General features: G+C 39.6%; 1 protein-coding gene across 2 annotated transcripts; it reads right to left on the reverse strand.

The window, feature by feature from the left end:
• Positions 1–11,193: 11,193 nt before the first annotated feature.
• On the reverse strand, positions 11,194–16,408 carry Gm15501 (predicted pseudogene 15501). Of its 2 annotated transcripts, NM_001358087.2 has the most exons (2): positions 16,236–16,408; positions 11,194–11,890 (listed from the first exon to the last, which is right to left on the reverse strand). In NM_001358087.2, the coding sequence occupies exon 2, from the start codon at positions 11,875–11,877 to the stop codon at positions 11,251–11,253; it is 627 nt and encodes a 208-aa protein (NP_001345016.1). In that variant the 5' UTR covers positions 11,878–11,890; positions 16,236–16,408; the 3' UTR covers positions 11,194–11,250. The 2 variants fall into 2 exon arrangements, with proteins under 2 accessions (NP_001345016.1, NP_001363970.1); NM_001377041.1 differs by lacking the exon at positions 16,236–16,408 and having other exon boundaries at positions 11,194–11,903.
• Between the last annotated feature and the right edge of the window lie 547 nt (positions 16,409–16,955).

Here is a 16,955-nt window from a genome sequence, read left to right on the forward strand (position 1 = left end):
CCCCGCACAGTCCTGGGCACCCCAACACACCCAAAAAACTAGACCCAGATTTAAAAGCATATCTCATGATGATGGTAGAGGACATCAAGAAGGACTTTAATAACTCACTTAAAGAAATACAGGAGAACACTGCTAAACAGGTAGAAGACCTTAAAGAGGAAGCACAAAAATCCCTTAAAGAATTGGAGGAAAACACGACCAGACAGGTGGTGGAATTGAATAAAACCATCCAAGACCTAAAAAGGGAAGTAGACAAAATAAAGAAAACCCAAAGTGAGGCAACCCTGGAGTTAGAAAACCCAGGAAAGAAATCTGGAACCATAGATGCAAGCAGCAGCAACAGAATACAAAAGATGGAAGAGAGAATCTCAGGTGCAGAAGATTCCATAGAGAATATCGGCACAACAATCAAAGAAAATACAAAACACAAAAAGATCCTAACTCAAAACATCCAGAAAATCCAGGACACAATGAGAAGACCAAACCTACGGATAATAGGAGTAGATGAGAAGGAAGATTTTCAACTTAAAGGGCCAGCAAATATCTTCAATAAGATTATAGAAGAAAACTTCCCAAATATAAAGAAAGAGATGCCCATGAACATACATGAAGCCTACAGAACTCCAAATAGACTGGAACAGAAGAGAAATTCCTCTTGATACATAGTAATCAGAACAAAAATGCACTAAATAAAGATAGAATATTAAAAGCATTAGGGGAAAAAGGTCAAGTAACATATAAAGGCAGGCCTATCAGAATTACACCAGACTTTTCACCAGAGACTATGAAAGCCAGAAGAGCCTGGACAGATGTTATACAGACCGTAAGAGAACACAAATGCCAGCCCAGGCTACTATACCCAGCCAAACTCTCAATACCATATATGGAGAAACCAAAGTATTCCACAACAAAACCAAATTCATACATTATCTTTCCATGAATCCAGCCCTTCAAAGGATAATAACAGAAAAAAAAAACCAATACAAGGATGGAAACCATGCCCTAGAAAAAGCAAGAAAGTAATCCCTTAACAAACCAAAAAGAATACAGCCACAAGAACAGAATGCCAACTCTAAAAACAAAAGTAATAGGAAGCAACAATTACTTTTCCTTAATACCTCTTAATATCAATAGACTCAACTCCCCAATAAAAAGACATAGACTAACAGACTGGCTAGACAAACAGAACCCAACATTCTGCTGCTTACAGGAAACCCATCTCAGGGAAAAAGACAGACACTACCTCAGAGTGAAAGGCTGGAAAACAATTTTCCGAGCAAATGGTATGAAGAAACAAGCTGGAGTAGCTATTCTAATATCAAATAAAATCGACTTCCAACCCAAAGTTATCAAATAAGACAAGGAGGGACACTTCATACTCATCAAAGGTAAAATCCTCCAAGAGGAACTCTCAATTCTGAATATCTATGCTCCAAATGCAAAGGCAGCCACATTCATTAAAGAAACTTTAGTAAATCTCAAAGCACACATTGCACCTCACACAATAATAGTGGGAGACTTCAACACACCACTTTCATCAATGGACAGAATGTGGAAACAGAAACTAAACAGGGACAGAGTGAAACTAACAGAAGTGATGAAATAAATGGACTTAACAGATATCTACAGAACATTTTATCCTAAAACAAAAGGATATACCTACTTCTCAGCACCTCATGGTACCTTTTCCAAAATTGACCATATAATTGGTCACAAAACAGGTCTCAACAGATACAAAAATATTGAAATCATCCCATGCATCTTATCAGACCACCATGGACTAAGGCTGATCTTCAATAACAGCATAAATAATGGAAAGCCAACATTCACGTGAAAAATGAACAACACTTCTCAATGATACCTTGGTCAAGGAAGGAATAAAGAAGGAAATTAAAGACTTTTTAGAGTTTAATGAAAATGAAGCCACAACATACCCAAACTTATGGGACTCTATGAAAGCATTTCTAAGAGGGCAACTCATAGCTGTGAGTGCCTCCAAAAAGAAACTAGAGAGAGCACGCACTAGCAGCTTGACAACACACCTAAAAGCTCTAGAAAAAAAGGAAGCAAATTCACCCAAGAGGAATAGACGGCAGGAAATAATCAAACTCAGGGGTGAAATCAACCAAGTGGAAACAAGAAGAACTATTTAAAGAATCAACCAAACGAGGAGCTGGTTCTTTGAGAAAATCATCAAGATAGATACACCCTTAGCCAGACACCTTAGAGGGCATAGGGACAGCATCCTAATTAACAAAATCAGAAATGAAAAGGGAGACATAACAACAGATCCTGAAGAAATCCAAAACACCATCAGATCCTTCTACAAAAGGCTATACTCAACAAAACTGGAAAGCCTGGACGAAATGGACAAATTTCTGGACAGATACCAGGTACCAAAGTTAAATCAGGATCAAGTTAACGATCTAAACAGTCACATATCCCCTAAAGAAATAGAAGCAGTCATTAATAGTCTCCCAACCCAAAAAAGTCCAGGACCAGATGGGTTTAGTGCAGAGTTCTATCAGACCTTCAAAGAAGATCTAATTCCAGTTCTGTACAAACTATTCCACAAAATAGAAACAGAAGGTACTCTACCCAACTCATTCTATGGAGCCACAATTACTCTGATACATATTCCACAGAAAGATTCAACAAAGATTGAGAACTTCAGACCAATTTCCCTTATAAATATCAATGCAAAAATACTCAATAAAATTCTCGCAAACTGAATCCAAGAACACATTAAAGCAATCATCTATCCTGACCAAGTAGGTTTTATTCCAGGGATGCAGGGATGGTTTAATATAAGAAAATCCATCAACGTAATCCATTATGTAAGCAAACTCAAAGACAAAAACCACATGATCATCTCCTTAGACGCGGAGAAAACATTTGACAAAATCCAACACCCATTCATGATAAAAGTCTTGGAAAGATCAGGAATTCAAGGCCCATACCTAACCATGATAAAAGCAATCTACAGCAAACCAGTAGCCAACATCAAAGTAAATGGTGAGAAGCTGGAAGCAATCCCACTAAAATCAGGGACTTGACAAGGCTGCCCACTTTCTCCCTACCTATTCTACATTGTACTTGATGTCCTAGCCAGAGCAATTCGACAACAAAAGGAGATCAAGGGGATACAAATTGGAAAAGAAGAAGTCAAAATATCACTTTTTCCAGATGATATGATAGTATATATAAATGACCCTAAAAATTCCACCAGAGAACTCCTAAACCTGATAAACAGCTTCGGTGAAGTAGCTGGATATAAAATTAACTCAAATAAGTCAATGGCCTTTCACTACACAAAGAATAAACAGCCTGAGAAAGAAATTAGGGAAACAACACCCTTCTCAATAGTCACAAATAATATAAAATATCTTGGCATGACTCTAACTAAGGAAGTGAAAGACCTGTATGATAAGAACTTCAAGTCTCTGAAGAAAGAAATTTAAGAAAATGTCAGAAGATGGAAAGATCTCCCATGCTCATGGATTGGCAGGATCAACATTGTAAAAATGGCTATCTTGCCAAAAGCAATCTACAGATTCAATGCAATCCCCATCAAAATTCCAACTCAATTCTTCAACGAATTAGAAAGAGCAATCTGCAAATTCATCTGGAATAACAAAAAACCTAGGATAGCAAAAACTCTTCTCAAGGATAAAAGAACCTCTGGTGGAATCACCATGCCTGACCTAAAGCTTTACTACAGAGCAATTGTGATAAAAAACGGCATGGTACTGGTATAGTGACAAAGAAGTAGACCAATGGAATAGAATTGAAGACCCAGAAATGAACCCACACACCTATGGTCACTTGATCTTCGACAAGGGAGCTAAAATCAACCAGTGGAAGAAAGACAGCATTTTCAACAAATGGTGCTGGCACAAATGGTGAGTATCATGTAGAAGAATGCGAATTGATCCATTCCTCTCTCCTTGCACTAAGTTCAAATCTAAGTGGATCAACGAGCTCCACATAAAACCAGAGACACTGAAACTTATAGAGGAGAAAGTGGGGAAAAGCCTTGAAGATATTGGCATAGGGGAAAAATTCCTGAATAGAACAGCAATGGCTTGTGTTGTAAGATTGAGAATTGACAAATGGGACCTCATGAAACTGCCCAGCTTCTGTAAGGCAAAAGACACCTTCAGTAAGACAAAAAGGCCACCAACAGATTGGGAATGGATCTTAACCTATTCTAAATCAGATAGGGGAATAATATCCAATATATATAAAGAACTCAAGAAAGTGTACTCCAGAAAATCAAATAACCTCATTAAAAAATGGGGCTCAGAGCTAAACAAAGAATTCTCACCTGAGGAATACTGAATGGCTGAGAAACACCTGAAAAAATGTTCAATATCCTTAATCATCAGGGAAATGCAAATCAAAACAACCCTGAGATTCCATCTCACAACTGTCAGAATTGCTAAGATCAAAAATTTAGGTGACAGCAGATGCTAGCAAGGATGTGGAGAAAGAGGAACACTCCTCCATTGTTGGTGGAATTGCAAGCTTGTACAACCACTTGGAAATCAGTCTGGCTATTCCTCAGAAAATTGGACATGGTACTACTGGAGGATCCGGCAATATCTCTCCTGGGAATATATCCAGAAGATATTCCAACTAGTAAGAAAGAAACATGCTCCACTATGTTCATAGCAGCCTTATTTATAATAGCCAGAAGCTGGAAAGAACCTAGATGCCCCTCAACAGAGTAATGGGTACAAAAACTGTGGTACATTTACACAATGGAATACTACTCAGCTATTAAAAAGAATGAATTTATGAAATTCCTAGGCAAATGGTTGGACCTGGACGGCATTATCCTGAGTGAGGTAACCCAATCACAAAAGAACTCAAATGATATGTACTCACTGATAAGTGGATATTAGCCCTGAAACTTAGAATACCCAAGATATAAGTTACAATTTTCAAAACACATGAAACTCAAGAAGAACATAGACCAAAGTGTGGACACTTTGCCCCTTCTTAGAATTGGGAACAAAACACCCATGGAAGGAGTTACAGAGACAAAGTTTGGAGCTGAGACAAAAGGATGGACCATCTAGAGACTGCTATATCCAGGGATCCATCCCATAATCAGCCTCCAAATGCTCACACCATTGCATACACTAGCAAGATTTTGCTGAAATGACCCTGATATAGCTATCTCTTGTGAAACTAAGCTGGGGCCTAGCAAACAAAGAAGTGGATGCTCACAGTCATCTATTGGATGGATCACACGGCCCCTAATGGAGGAGCTAGAGAAAGTATACAAGGAGGTAAAGGGATTTGCAACCTTATAGGTGGAACAACATTATGAACTAACCAGTACCCAGGAGCTCTTGACTCTAGCTGCATATGTATCAAAAGATGGCCTAGTTGGCCATCACTGGAAAGAGAGGTCCATTGGACATGCAAACTTTATATGCCCCAGTACAGGGGAACGCCAGGGCCAAAAAGTGGGAGTTGGTGGGTAGGGGATTGTGGGGGAGGTTATGGGGGACTTTTGGGATAGCATTGGAAATGCAAATGAGGAAAATACGTAATTAAAAAAATCTTTAAAAAAAAGTACTTGTGTGAGGGGCTGAAGATTTGACTCAGTGGTTAGGTGTATTCCCTGCTCTTCTGAAGTACTGAGTTCAATTCCTGGCATCCACACAGCAGCTCACATCTGTTTGATGCCATCTTCCAGTGTACAGATATAAATGTAGAAAATGTACCCATATACATAAAATAAATAAATTGAAAAATGTTAAAAAACAAAACAAAACAAAACAACACTGAACAAACAACTTGCCAAAAAAAAAAAAAAAGGTGTTTGGCTTTCCCTTCTTAATCAAAGTCCATCAACAAAGGAAGTCAAAGTAACAGTCAAGACAGAAACCCAGAGGCAGGAGCTGATGCAGAGGCCACACAAGAGTGATTCTTATTAACTTGCTTTCATGGTTTAATCATCCTATTTATTTTAGCATCCAGGACCACTAGTCTGGGTGTGATTCTGCTTGAAGTGAACTGGAATCTAAGTCATTCTGATTCAGCTTTGTGTTTTTGGAAAACAATAAAAAATAAAAAGAAATGGAAGGACATCATCAGCCTGAAAATCTACTGCAGGCTTTCCTACCAGGCAGTCTGGGTCATTCTCTCAGTTGTAGTTTCCTCTTTTCAAGTGACTCTAGCTTCTGTCAAGTTGCCATAAAACTAGCCAGCACACATGTGCAGCAAGTACTTGTTACCCTGCACATAAAGATGACCTACAGATGAAACTGTAGAAAAGAATGGTCTCATTTTATATTTTTATCCACTATCACAAGATGATGAAGAAGTTCTTCATTAATAATCCTTCTTCCCAAGACTGCTTTATTATGTAATAAATGTAATAGAGTAGGTAGCTGTTTCCTACTATTATCTACTAGAATCTTATGACTAAGATTCCTTTACTTTTGGACTGAGTTTGAGTTATAACTATACCACATTAAAATGTTTCATCTTTCTTAGTACTCACAAATTTTCATAAGACGCTATGATTCTCTTTAGGGATGAGAAAGCAAATTAGAAAAGCCAAATCATTTTCAAAAGTAATATGTGGTGTGGTTGTAAAGAGTTAGGAATGCATGTTGTTTACTCAAGTGCCTGATTACTGCACTAATCATTAGGAATCAAATTGTTCTCCATTTCCCATAAAGGGAAGTCCAATATCACTAACTTGGGCAGGCAAGGCCCTCTGTGTTCTGGTACAATATACCTTATGCCCTTCCCTTTCTTTTTATTCATTTTTTTCCAGTAATGCAGAACTTATTGTCATTCCCTGTGCCTTTTTCTCATCTTTACCCTTTCTCATGCTAATAATCTGTCAAGCATTCCCCACACTTCCCAATGATTCATTCATGCTGTTTAGTACCCAGGTAACACACTCAAATGTAGCATTCAGAAAAAAAAAAAGAATCTTTGACTAATTCATTCATGTCAGTTCTTTTAAATCTGCAAGTCAGGTTAGAGAACATTGACAAATTACCAATGCTATACATATCCAAAGACGGCATTCATCACCAATATTAAGCATTCTGTTGCTTTCTGTATTTTCTATTAACCTGTGAATTCTTTCAAGGAAGATAATGTCTTTAGAACTTGAGAGATTAGCAGAATGTTTTACAGTTGTAAGAAGTAAGTGAATACTGAGTGTAGGATGACATTAAGTTCTCACATCCATTTATGATACGGTTTTAAAAAGATTTACTTTTAATGTGTACAAATGTTTGCCTACATGGATGTATGTGTACTGTGTGGCATGCCTAGTGCCCATGGAATTCAGAAGAGTGCATCAGATTCCCTGAAAGTAGAATTACAGGAAGTTGTAAGTTGCCATGTGGGTACTAGGAAATAAGTTTGGGTTCTCTGAAAGACCCACAAGCACTTTTAATTTGCTGATCCCTTTTGCTAGTCCCTGATGGTATCATGTTGATAGGCTCACCAAGTGGAATGGATGGGCTAACCACCAAGAGGGGATTGAGGCACCCAGTACATTTCTAGTGTATCTAGGAATCATGTACTGGAGTCTTCAACTTCCAGACATAATCCCTCTTGGGTGTGGAATGTTAAGCACCACATTTGCTGGAGTGTTGAACTTCCCCTGACTTAATATACAAAATCTTTTGAAACTTGACTTTGGTGTCCCCATCCACATCTATGTTATTAGACTGGGCATTCCTGTTGATCATTCGAGTCTTCTTTACTACCATGTATGGATATTTGGACTTTGCATGTTCATGCTATTGGAAACGTTGCTTAGGCCTTATTTTTCATGTAGTTGCTTGAACTTCTGAGAGAGTAAATCCTTACATCCTTTACATTCATCAACTCACGTGGCTAGTTGGAAATGAACTTCTCTACTCAAAAAACTGACAGCTGTTTAGCTTCAATCCAAATACATTCTAGATATTGTCCCAGCCCATGAAAGCACACACTTTTGAACAGAATACATTTTTGAGCAAGGTTCTTCAAGATTTCTAATTTCAGGCTTATACTAACACTCTTTTTTGGATTGCATTAAGGTCAAGCATGCCTTATGACCAGTGTCATTAGATAATGACAGAGGAACAAGCGAGTGTGATACTCAATACTCAAATAACTCTTAGTTGAGACAAAGAATAATTCTGCTTTATATTTTTTAATGAAATGAGTTATGTACCCCAGGGAGATAAGAGACATCAACATGAGATCGAAGAAATTAAGACACACCATTTCCTAAATAAGTCAACATTTCTCATTCTCCTTTTGAACAGCCACAGGTTCCTGTCTTCTTACAGGAATTTTAGAAATTTGAGAACTACTCACTGACTACAATGGGTCTAATTGAACCATAGCCATGTCCTCTTCTCTTTCCTCATCATTGATGGGTTCTGATTGGATGCAGCAGTTAATAATGAGAGATTTTATGTACAGTCTGAATACATAGGTTATAGATGCTCCCTGGCGTGCTTGAGAAGATGGCTTTAGGACCTCAGCGGGCTGACCTTCACAAATGGGAGGCATTGCCTTTCCAAGGGCAGCTTTAGTGTCTCCTTTGAGAAAGTAATTTTCTTTTGTGAGTAACGTGCTGTATCATGGTTTATAACAACAGGAGGAACTGAAAGTTACAGAACCTGGGAGGCAGGAAAGGGCTGTCTGAGGAATAACAAGAACCGATTTTATTCTATGCCACACTAAGATGAAAAGGCATCTTTTAAAAGCTTTTAGTGGGCTTTCCTTTGTCCTCATCATGTTCTGGAACATATCTAATGCATCTTGTATCTTTGAAAGGAAGGGGGCAAAAAAGGAACCATTTTAGAGAAGAATTGCCATCATCAAACAGATTTTATCTGACATGGAGTTGGAGACATGAGCTCCTTGTGAAGCTCACAAGTCCTCATCAAGCTACCATGCTATGGGGGCACAGAATGCTCTGATTGCAAGTTTAGAAAGATTGCATTCTGAAACGGTGGATTTGAGTTTTCTCCAAGAAGGTTCAATGCAATGGCTTCCTAATTTAGCAAGGAAACATGGCCAAATGCACAAAAGTGTTCTCAGAATTCCTTGTGTAATTTTATTTTATTTTTCTTTTATCTTTATTTTTTCGTTATCTTTTTTATTAGATATTTTCTTTATTTACATTTCAAATGTTATCCCCTTTCCTAGTTTTCCCTTGAAGCTCTCTAAGTAAAGTTCTCCTCAGCTCAGTTCTGACTCTTCTCTTTTTTCCTCAGCACTTATACATCTTGCAGAATACATGAGCACATGGTTCATCGCAAGTTCACACATAAATACAAATCCTAAATTGAAATAGAGATTTACAACAGAGAATGTTTACATGCATATCCATTAAGAGTAATTATCTGGTGTTCATTCATCACCTGTCACAGCTCCACAGGTTCACTGACAGTTAAAAACCATAACTAAGTTATTAGTGAAGTTTTGTATAGGTAAACCCAGTCAATATTTTATTTTATCTCTTAGGACCTACATTAAATCTTTAGTCCCTTTTTATTACCTTTGGTTAATGGTTTTACAGCCACATGGGATGTGGTCTGAGTAGTAGAGAGTCTAGTTACTATCTAGAACTAATTAACTGGTGACACATGGGAGACTGTTAGAGTTCTTATTGCAGTTTTGACTATCAGAAAAGGACCTAATAGCAGTCCCACTATAAAAGAGCTTAATAAATACTGATATAATTTTAGAATTCTTATAGGATCATCATTAAGAATTAAGAAATCATCTATTTGTCTATATAACATCACTATAATACAGTATATCCTCATAGATCTGCAGAGATCTTCTCAAAAGGAGTGGGCTAATAGATAGTGATTGTCACATATATTTAATAATACAGGAAAGGCATATTAATAGCAGGAATCTTTCCTAAAATGATTTTCTCCTGGATCTTTTCTATCAGAGATCCGTTGTAGATTTTTATCTAAGGCGATCACCTCAGGAAGATCACCTACTAGTTATTAGCTTGCCCTATGATGGGTCCTGACATCTCTTCCTTTTGAATAATATAAATGAAGAGTATGAATCTCCCTCTGAGCAGATCTGATAGCAGACCCTAAGTGCTTGAAGATGACTGGAAGAAGAAATAGAAGCAGAATAATTAATCCTATAATAATACCCCAATTTATAAGAAAATTATAAAGACTTATCTTTAACAAAATTTACAATTGAATTTTAAAAATAATTGGCCAATTCTGCTGCTGAAGAACTTTTCAGTCTGGAGTGACTGATGACATTGATCTGGGAATGTAAGTTGTGAATTGTTTCACATACCATGCAGATGTGCTTGTTTCTGTTTCCAGAGCACCTTTGACCTATTTTCGGCCAGAGGAGTGACACAAATCCATTTATAATTGGCATGACATGAGGTAGTTAAATGTGTTTTAATATTTTGAACCTGAGTTCTTATGTAAAAGATGGCTTTCTCTAAAGCATTGATTCTATTTGCCAAACCTCTATCAATCCTATCCTGAGTAATCAATGCCAAGGAAATATTTTTTTGTTAGGAATTTACATGATTAGTGGTGTGTACCTGTTGGACTAGGGAGGCAGCAGAAGTTGCAACCTACACTATCCACTATTGTGGATGCCAACAAGCGCTTGTTGACAGGAGCCTGATACAGCTGTCTTCAAAGAGGCTCTGCTGATGCCTGACAAATACAGAAGTGGATTCTCACAGCAATCCATTGTATGGAGCACAGGGTCCTCAATGAAGGAGCTAGGAAAAGTACCCAAGGAGCTGAAGGGGTTTGCAGCCCCATATGAGTAACAACAATATGAACTAACCAGTATCTCTAGAGCTCCCTGGGACTAAACCACCAACCAAATAAACACATGGTGGGACTCATGGCTTTAGCTGCATATGTAGCAGAGGATGGCCTGGTTGGTCATCAATGAGAGGAGAGGCCCTTGGTCCTGTGAAGGTTCTATGCCCCATTATAGGTGAATGCCTGGGCCAGGTGGCAGGAGTGAGTGTGTTGGGGAGCAAGGGGAAGGGGGAGGGAATGGGGCCTTTGGAGGGGAAACTAGGAAAGAGGATAACATTTGAAATATAATAAAAAAATATCTAATAAAAAGAAAAACGAAAATAAAAGGATAATATGTATAGAAGGGAGTGAAGATTCCCAACTTAAAAGGCCAGTAAACATCTTTTTTTTTTTTTTTTTTATAGAACAGCAGACACCTTTATTACACTACACATGAGGCTCATTTGCCTTTCCGGGCTTTGATCTTCCGCAGATAGAACTCCAGTTCCTTGCCTTCGAGCACATAGCCGTCTGCTCTGCCACACTGGCCTGGTCGTGAGGCAATACAGGCTAGAAGCTTGCCCTGCTGGAACTGCTCCTCCAGGAGGCTGCTGATTTTGGCATTCTTTTTCCTTTCGTCGTATTTCTTTTGAATTTTCTTTGATCGTTTTTTGTTTAAAATCTCTTCCTCCTCAGGAGTCAGCTTGGCCCCCTTCTTGCGGCCCAGGGGCAGTGCATAGTGGGACTCGTACCACTGTCGGTACGGCGTGCTGTCAATAAGCACGATGCAGTTCTTCACCAGGGTCTTGGTGCGGACAAGCTCGTTGTTGGATGCATTGTAGACAACATCAATGATCCTTGTTTTGCGAGTACAACACTCAGAGCCCCAGGAAAAGTTCCCCACATCCAATCTCAGGGCACGGTACTTCTTATTGCCTCCTCGAACTCGGACTGTGTGTATGCGGCGAGGGCCAATCTTCGTGTTGGCAGCGGGCCGTCCCAGCTCATACTTTCGCTTCTTGTGGTAGGGTTTTCGCTTACCCCCGGTCTTGCGGCGCTTGTGCCAGTTGTCCCGAGAGATGCCCATCGCTCGGCGCTGGCTGGAAAGAGCCAGTAAACATCTTCAATAGAATTATAGAAGAAAACTTCCCTAACCAAATGAAAGAGGTGCCCATAAAAATACAAGAGGCTTATAGAACTCCTGATAGATCGGACCAGAAAAGAAATTCCTCCTGTCATATAATAGTCAAAATACCAAATGGACAAAACAAATAAAGAATATTAAAAGCAGTAAGGGAAAAATGTCAAGTAACACATAAAGGCAGACCTATGAAAATAACATGAGACTTCTCATCAGAGACTATGAAAGCTAGATGATCCTGGGCAGATGTCATACATAATCTAAGAGTACACAAATGCCAGCCCCGTCTGCTATGCCAAACAAAACTCTCTATTACCATAGATGGAGAAACCAAGATCCCATGACAAAACCAAATTTACATAATATCTTTCCACAAATCCACCCCTACAAAGGATAATAGATAGAAAACACCAACACAAGGAGGGAAACTACACCCTAGAAAAAGCAAGAAAGTAATCTTCTTTCAACAAACCCAAAGAAGATAGTCTTACAAACATAAAAATAACATCAAAAATTACAGGAAGCAACAATCACTATTCCTTAATATCTCTTAACATCACTGGACTCAATTCCCTAATAAATAGACACAGAAAATCAGACTGGATATGTAAACAGAACCCAACATTTTGCTGAATACAGGAAACTCACCTCAGTGTCAAAGAAAGACACTACCTCAGAATAAAGAGGAAAACAATTTTCCAAGCAAATGGTCTCAAGAAACAAGCTGGAGTAGCCATTCTAATATTGAATAAAAGCAACTTTCAACTAAAAATTATCAAAAAGGATAAGAAAGGACACTTCATACTCATCAAAGGAAAAATCTACCAAGAATCTATGCTTCAAAGGCAAGGGTACCCACACTCATAAAAAAAAAAAAACTTTACTAAAGCTCAAAGCACACATTGCACCCCAAACAATAATAGTGGGAGACTTCAACTCCCTACTCTTGTCAATGGACAGATCATGGAAACACAAACTGTACTGGCAGGTTTTGGGTGTCAACTTGACACAGGCTGGAGTTATCACAGAGAAAGGAGCTTCAGTTTGGGAGATGCCTCCAAGAGATCCAGCTGTAAGGCATTTTCTCAATTAGTGATCAAGGGGGAAAGGCCCCTTGTGGGTGGGACCATCTCTGGGCTGGTAGTCTTGGGTTCTATAAGAGAGCAGGCTGAGCAAGCCAGGGGAAGTAAGCAAGCCAGTAAAGAATATCCCTCCGTGGCCTCTGCATCAGCTCCTGCTTCCTGACCTGCTTGAGTTCCCCTTTCCTCTCCAACTGTTTCTTGGTCATGATGTTTGTGCAGGAATAGAAACCCTGAATAAGACACAAACTAAACAGACACTTGAAACTAACTGAATTTACAGACCAAATAGATTTAACAGGTATCTATAGAACATTTTATCCTAAAACAAAAGGCTATACCTTCTTCTCAGTACCTTCTCCAAAATTGAGCATATAATCTGTCACAAAACAGGCCTCAACACATACACGAAGATTGAAATAATCCTATGAATTCTATCAGATCACCATGAGTTAAGACTAATCTACAATATAAATAAAAACAACAAAAGAAAGGCCACATACACATGAAAGCTGATGAACGCCATACTCAATGATAACTTGGTCAAAGAAGAAATAAAGAAATTAAAGATTTTTATAATTTAATGAAAATGAAGGTACAACATACCCAGACTTACGGGACGTGATGAAAGCAGTGCTGAGGAAAAATTAGCTCTTAGTGCCTCCAAAGAGAAAGTGGAGAGAGCATAAACTAGCAGCTTAACAGCACACCTGAAAGCTCTAGAACAAAAAGAAGCAACTACACCCAACAGGAGTAGACAGCCAGAAATAATCAAACTCGGGGCTGAAATCAACCAAGTAGAAACAAAACGAACTATACAAAGAATCAACAAACCAGGAGCTGGTTCTTTGAGAAAATCAACAAGATAGATAAACCCTTAGCCAGACTAACCAAAGGGCACAGAAACAGTATCCAAATTAACAAAAATCAGAAATGAAAAAGGAGACATAACAACAGAAACTGAGGAAATTAAAAAAATCATCAGATCCTACTACAAAAGCCTATATTCAACAAAACTGGAAAATCTGGATGAAATGGACGATTTTCTAGACATATACCAAATACCAATGTTAAATCAGGATCAGGCAAACCTTCTAGACAGTCCCATAACCCCTAAAGAAATAGAAGCAGTCATTTAATTTAAAGTCTCACAACCAAAAAAAAAAAAAAAAAAAAAAGCCCAGGACCAGATGGGTTTAGTGCATAATTCTATCAGATCTTCAAAGAAGTCCTAATACCAATACTTTTCAAACTATTCCACAAAATAGAGATAGAAGGAACACCACTCAATTCATTCTATGAAGCCACAGTTTTGCTGAGTATTGTGTCTTGGAGATGGAACAGTTTCTGACTAATCAGGAAAAATTTCACAATTTCCTTTCATAGAGGACTTCATAAGAGATTTTTTTTCTACTTCTATCATGTTTAATGTTCCAAATAGATTTTAAAAACTGAAAAAAAATAGTGCCAGGCTATGCTAGGAGCCATCAGCTCTGCCTTTAATTGTTTACTGCCATTAGCAGTGGTTGATAGTAGGTGCCATCAGTGCTTAGCTGCTTTTGTTGGGTACCATCAGAACCTGGGTTATGCCAAGTGCCATCAGCTCTGCCTTTAATTGTTTCCTGCCATCAGTAGTGGCTGGTAATAGGTGCCATCAGCACCTGGATAGTTTGTTTGGGTACTATAAGTGCCTAGAGTATGCCAGGAGCCATCAGCTCTGGCCTTAATTGCCTGCTGCCATAAGCAGAGACTGATATTAGGTGCCATTAGTGCCTAGCTGTTCTGTTGGGAGCTATCAGTACCCCTTTTAGATCAGAAGCCATCAGCTCTGGTTTGCTTGCATTTTGTAGGTATCTCTCAGGATGGCACAAAGAACAGACAGAGTTCTTTACAGATGTTATTAAGCATACTCTTAAAGAAAAAGGCTAGCACTAGCCAGCTGACTGACTTTTTTTTCCATTTGTACAGATACTCCCTGGGTTTCCAGGAAGGAGAACTTTAGATGTGGATGCATGGGAGAAAGTAGGGTTAGATATTAAAAACTGGTTTACAGAGAATGGAGGATTAGGCATGCCCCTTACAGTGTTTGCTATGTGGAATGTGCTTAGGAAGGCATTGGCAGATGACAAAAAGCTATATGTGCTCAGAAGACAGTAGATTCACCTCCTTGTGAGGGGACTCCATTACTACAGTCTTGCTCAGGATCTCAGAACAATGTTTATTCCTCAACAGAAAAGTCTGAGAAAAGTAGCTCAGGAGAGGGTAGTGATGAGTCAGAAGAGGAAAAAATCAAGCTCAGAGGAGGAGTCTGATTCTGAAAATAAATTGACAAAATATCAGAAACATATGTGGCCTACCATGCAGTATTTAAATATAAGTCATTCCACAAGATCCTTTGAAAAACTTAGAAAGAAACCAAAGGGGCCTATTGGATCTGCTGCTGGTGTACTTCAAACTCAGCAACAGGGTAAATTGTTAGGCGGTTTTCCAGTGAGTATAGAGAAAGCCAAAGAGGATAAGGATCCTGTATGGAACCCTTGCCATTTAAATTGCTTATGATTCCTCATAATTGGTTTAAAATAGCCAGAGCCTACCTAACTAAAGATGAATTTTTACTGTGGATGGATATTTATAAGAACTTGGCTCAAAAAAAAAAGAGTTATCTAAGATGTCTGGAAAAAAAGAGGAGAATGAAAGAGTTAACACATGATATGTTTGTGGGTATTGGGGAATGGTTTGAAGAAACAACTCAACCAAAAATGACAAAGGAAGTGATAGTTAAAATATCAGCTTCAGCCCTGGAAGCATGGAGATCTGTTAGTTGTTAGCGGGTCCTATGATGGCTTCTGACAAGGACTGACCCTTTTATGTGCCCCAAGAATTCACAGATGATGTAGATTTTGGGGTGGTCCAACTCAAAGCCCTGGATCTGAGCCTGGGTGGTAGCTGCGCTGAGCTGCAGGGTGCTGTTGGCTCTCTCTTATCTGCGTCACCAGGTCGAGTTTTCTAGTACTGTTAGGCTAGGCCACTCAGTGTGCCATCTGCAGGAGACAAGGTCAGCTCTCCTGCTCTCATGCTCTTGCGGCTGTCTCACCTGTATCCATGCCTCCAGAGCTAGTTCTACTGTGTTGCCCAGTGGAGGTTTCCGGCCCACTCTTCCTTGTGCTGCAGCCAGCGTGAGGCTGGGCCAGTTCTCCTGCTTTTATCCCCTTGGGGCTGGCTCACCTGTCTTTGCTTTCAGGGACAGGTCCACTGTGTTGCCCAGGTGAGGTGTAGGGTCCGCTCTCCCACCAGTGGGGCCAAGGCCAGTTCTTCTGCTCTTGACCTCAGGTCCAGCATTCCTGGTTACCACAGGTAACAAAGGGTGGGGTGGGGAAAGGACATCATCCCCTTCTCACTCTACCTCATGACATGAATGGCTGGGCCAGCTTTTTCTACTTTCACATCCATGAGGCCAACTCACCTGTGCTCCATCCACCAGTCCCAGCTGCAGGGCCTTCTGTTGACAAGGGGCAGGGCCAGCTTGATTCTCATTACCCAGTTGCCAGCTCTCCCAACAGCTGCAAGAGACCAGGGGCTAGTGGGAGAAGGGCATCACCTCTTCTCTTGTATCACCTCACGGCAAAAGAGTGCTGGGCAGCACTCCTGTGCTCTTGTTCTTTAGCTGGCTCATCCTTGCCCCATTATCAGGGTGTGCTCCACTCTGCTGTTCAGGTGAGGTGCTGGGTCCACACTCTTTCCAGTGCTGTGGCTTCAGGTGAGTAGTGGGGTCAGCTTTCCAGAGTGCTGCATCCAGTGACAGGCAGGGTTAGTTCTGAACAGCCACTGGACAGCCAAGTGGTCGCAGGTCATTGCCAGACTGGGGATGTCCTTATGGTCTCTAGTGGTAGTATGAGCCATGGACATTGACCTCAACCTTTGCCACTGCATAGTCACGTACTGAGA

The sequence above is a fragment of the Mus musculus genome, chromosome 7, assembly GCF_000001635.26.
Source record: "Mus musculus strain C57BL/6J chromosome 7, GRCm38.p6 C57BL/6J".
NCBI lineage: Eukaryota > Metazoa > Chordata > Mammalia > Rodentia > Muridae > Mus > Mus musculus.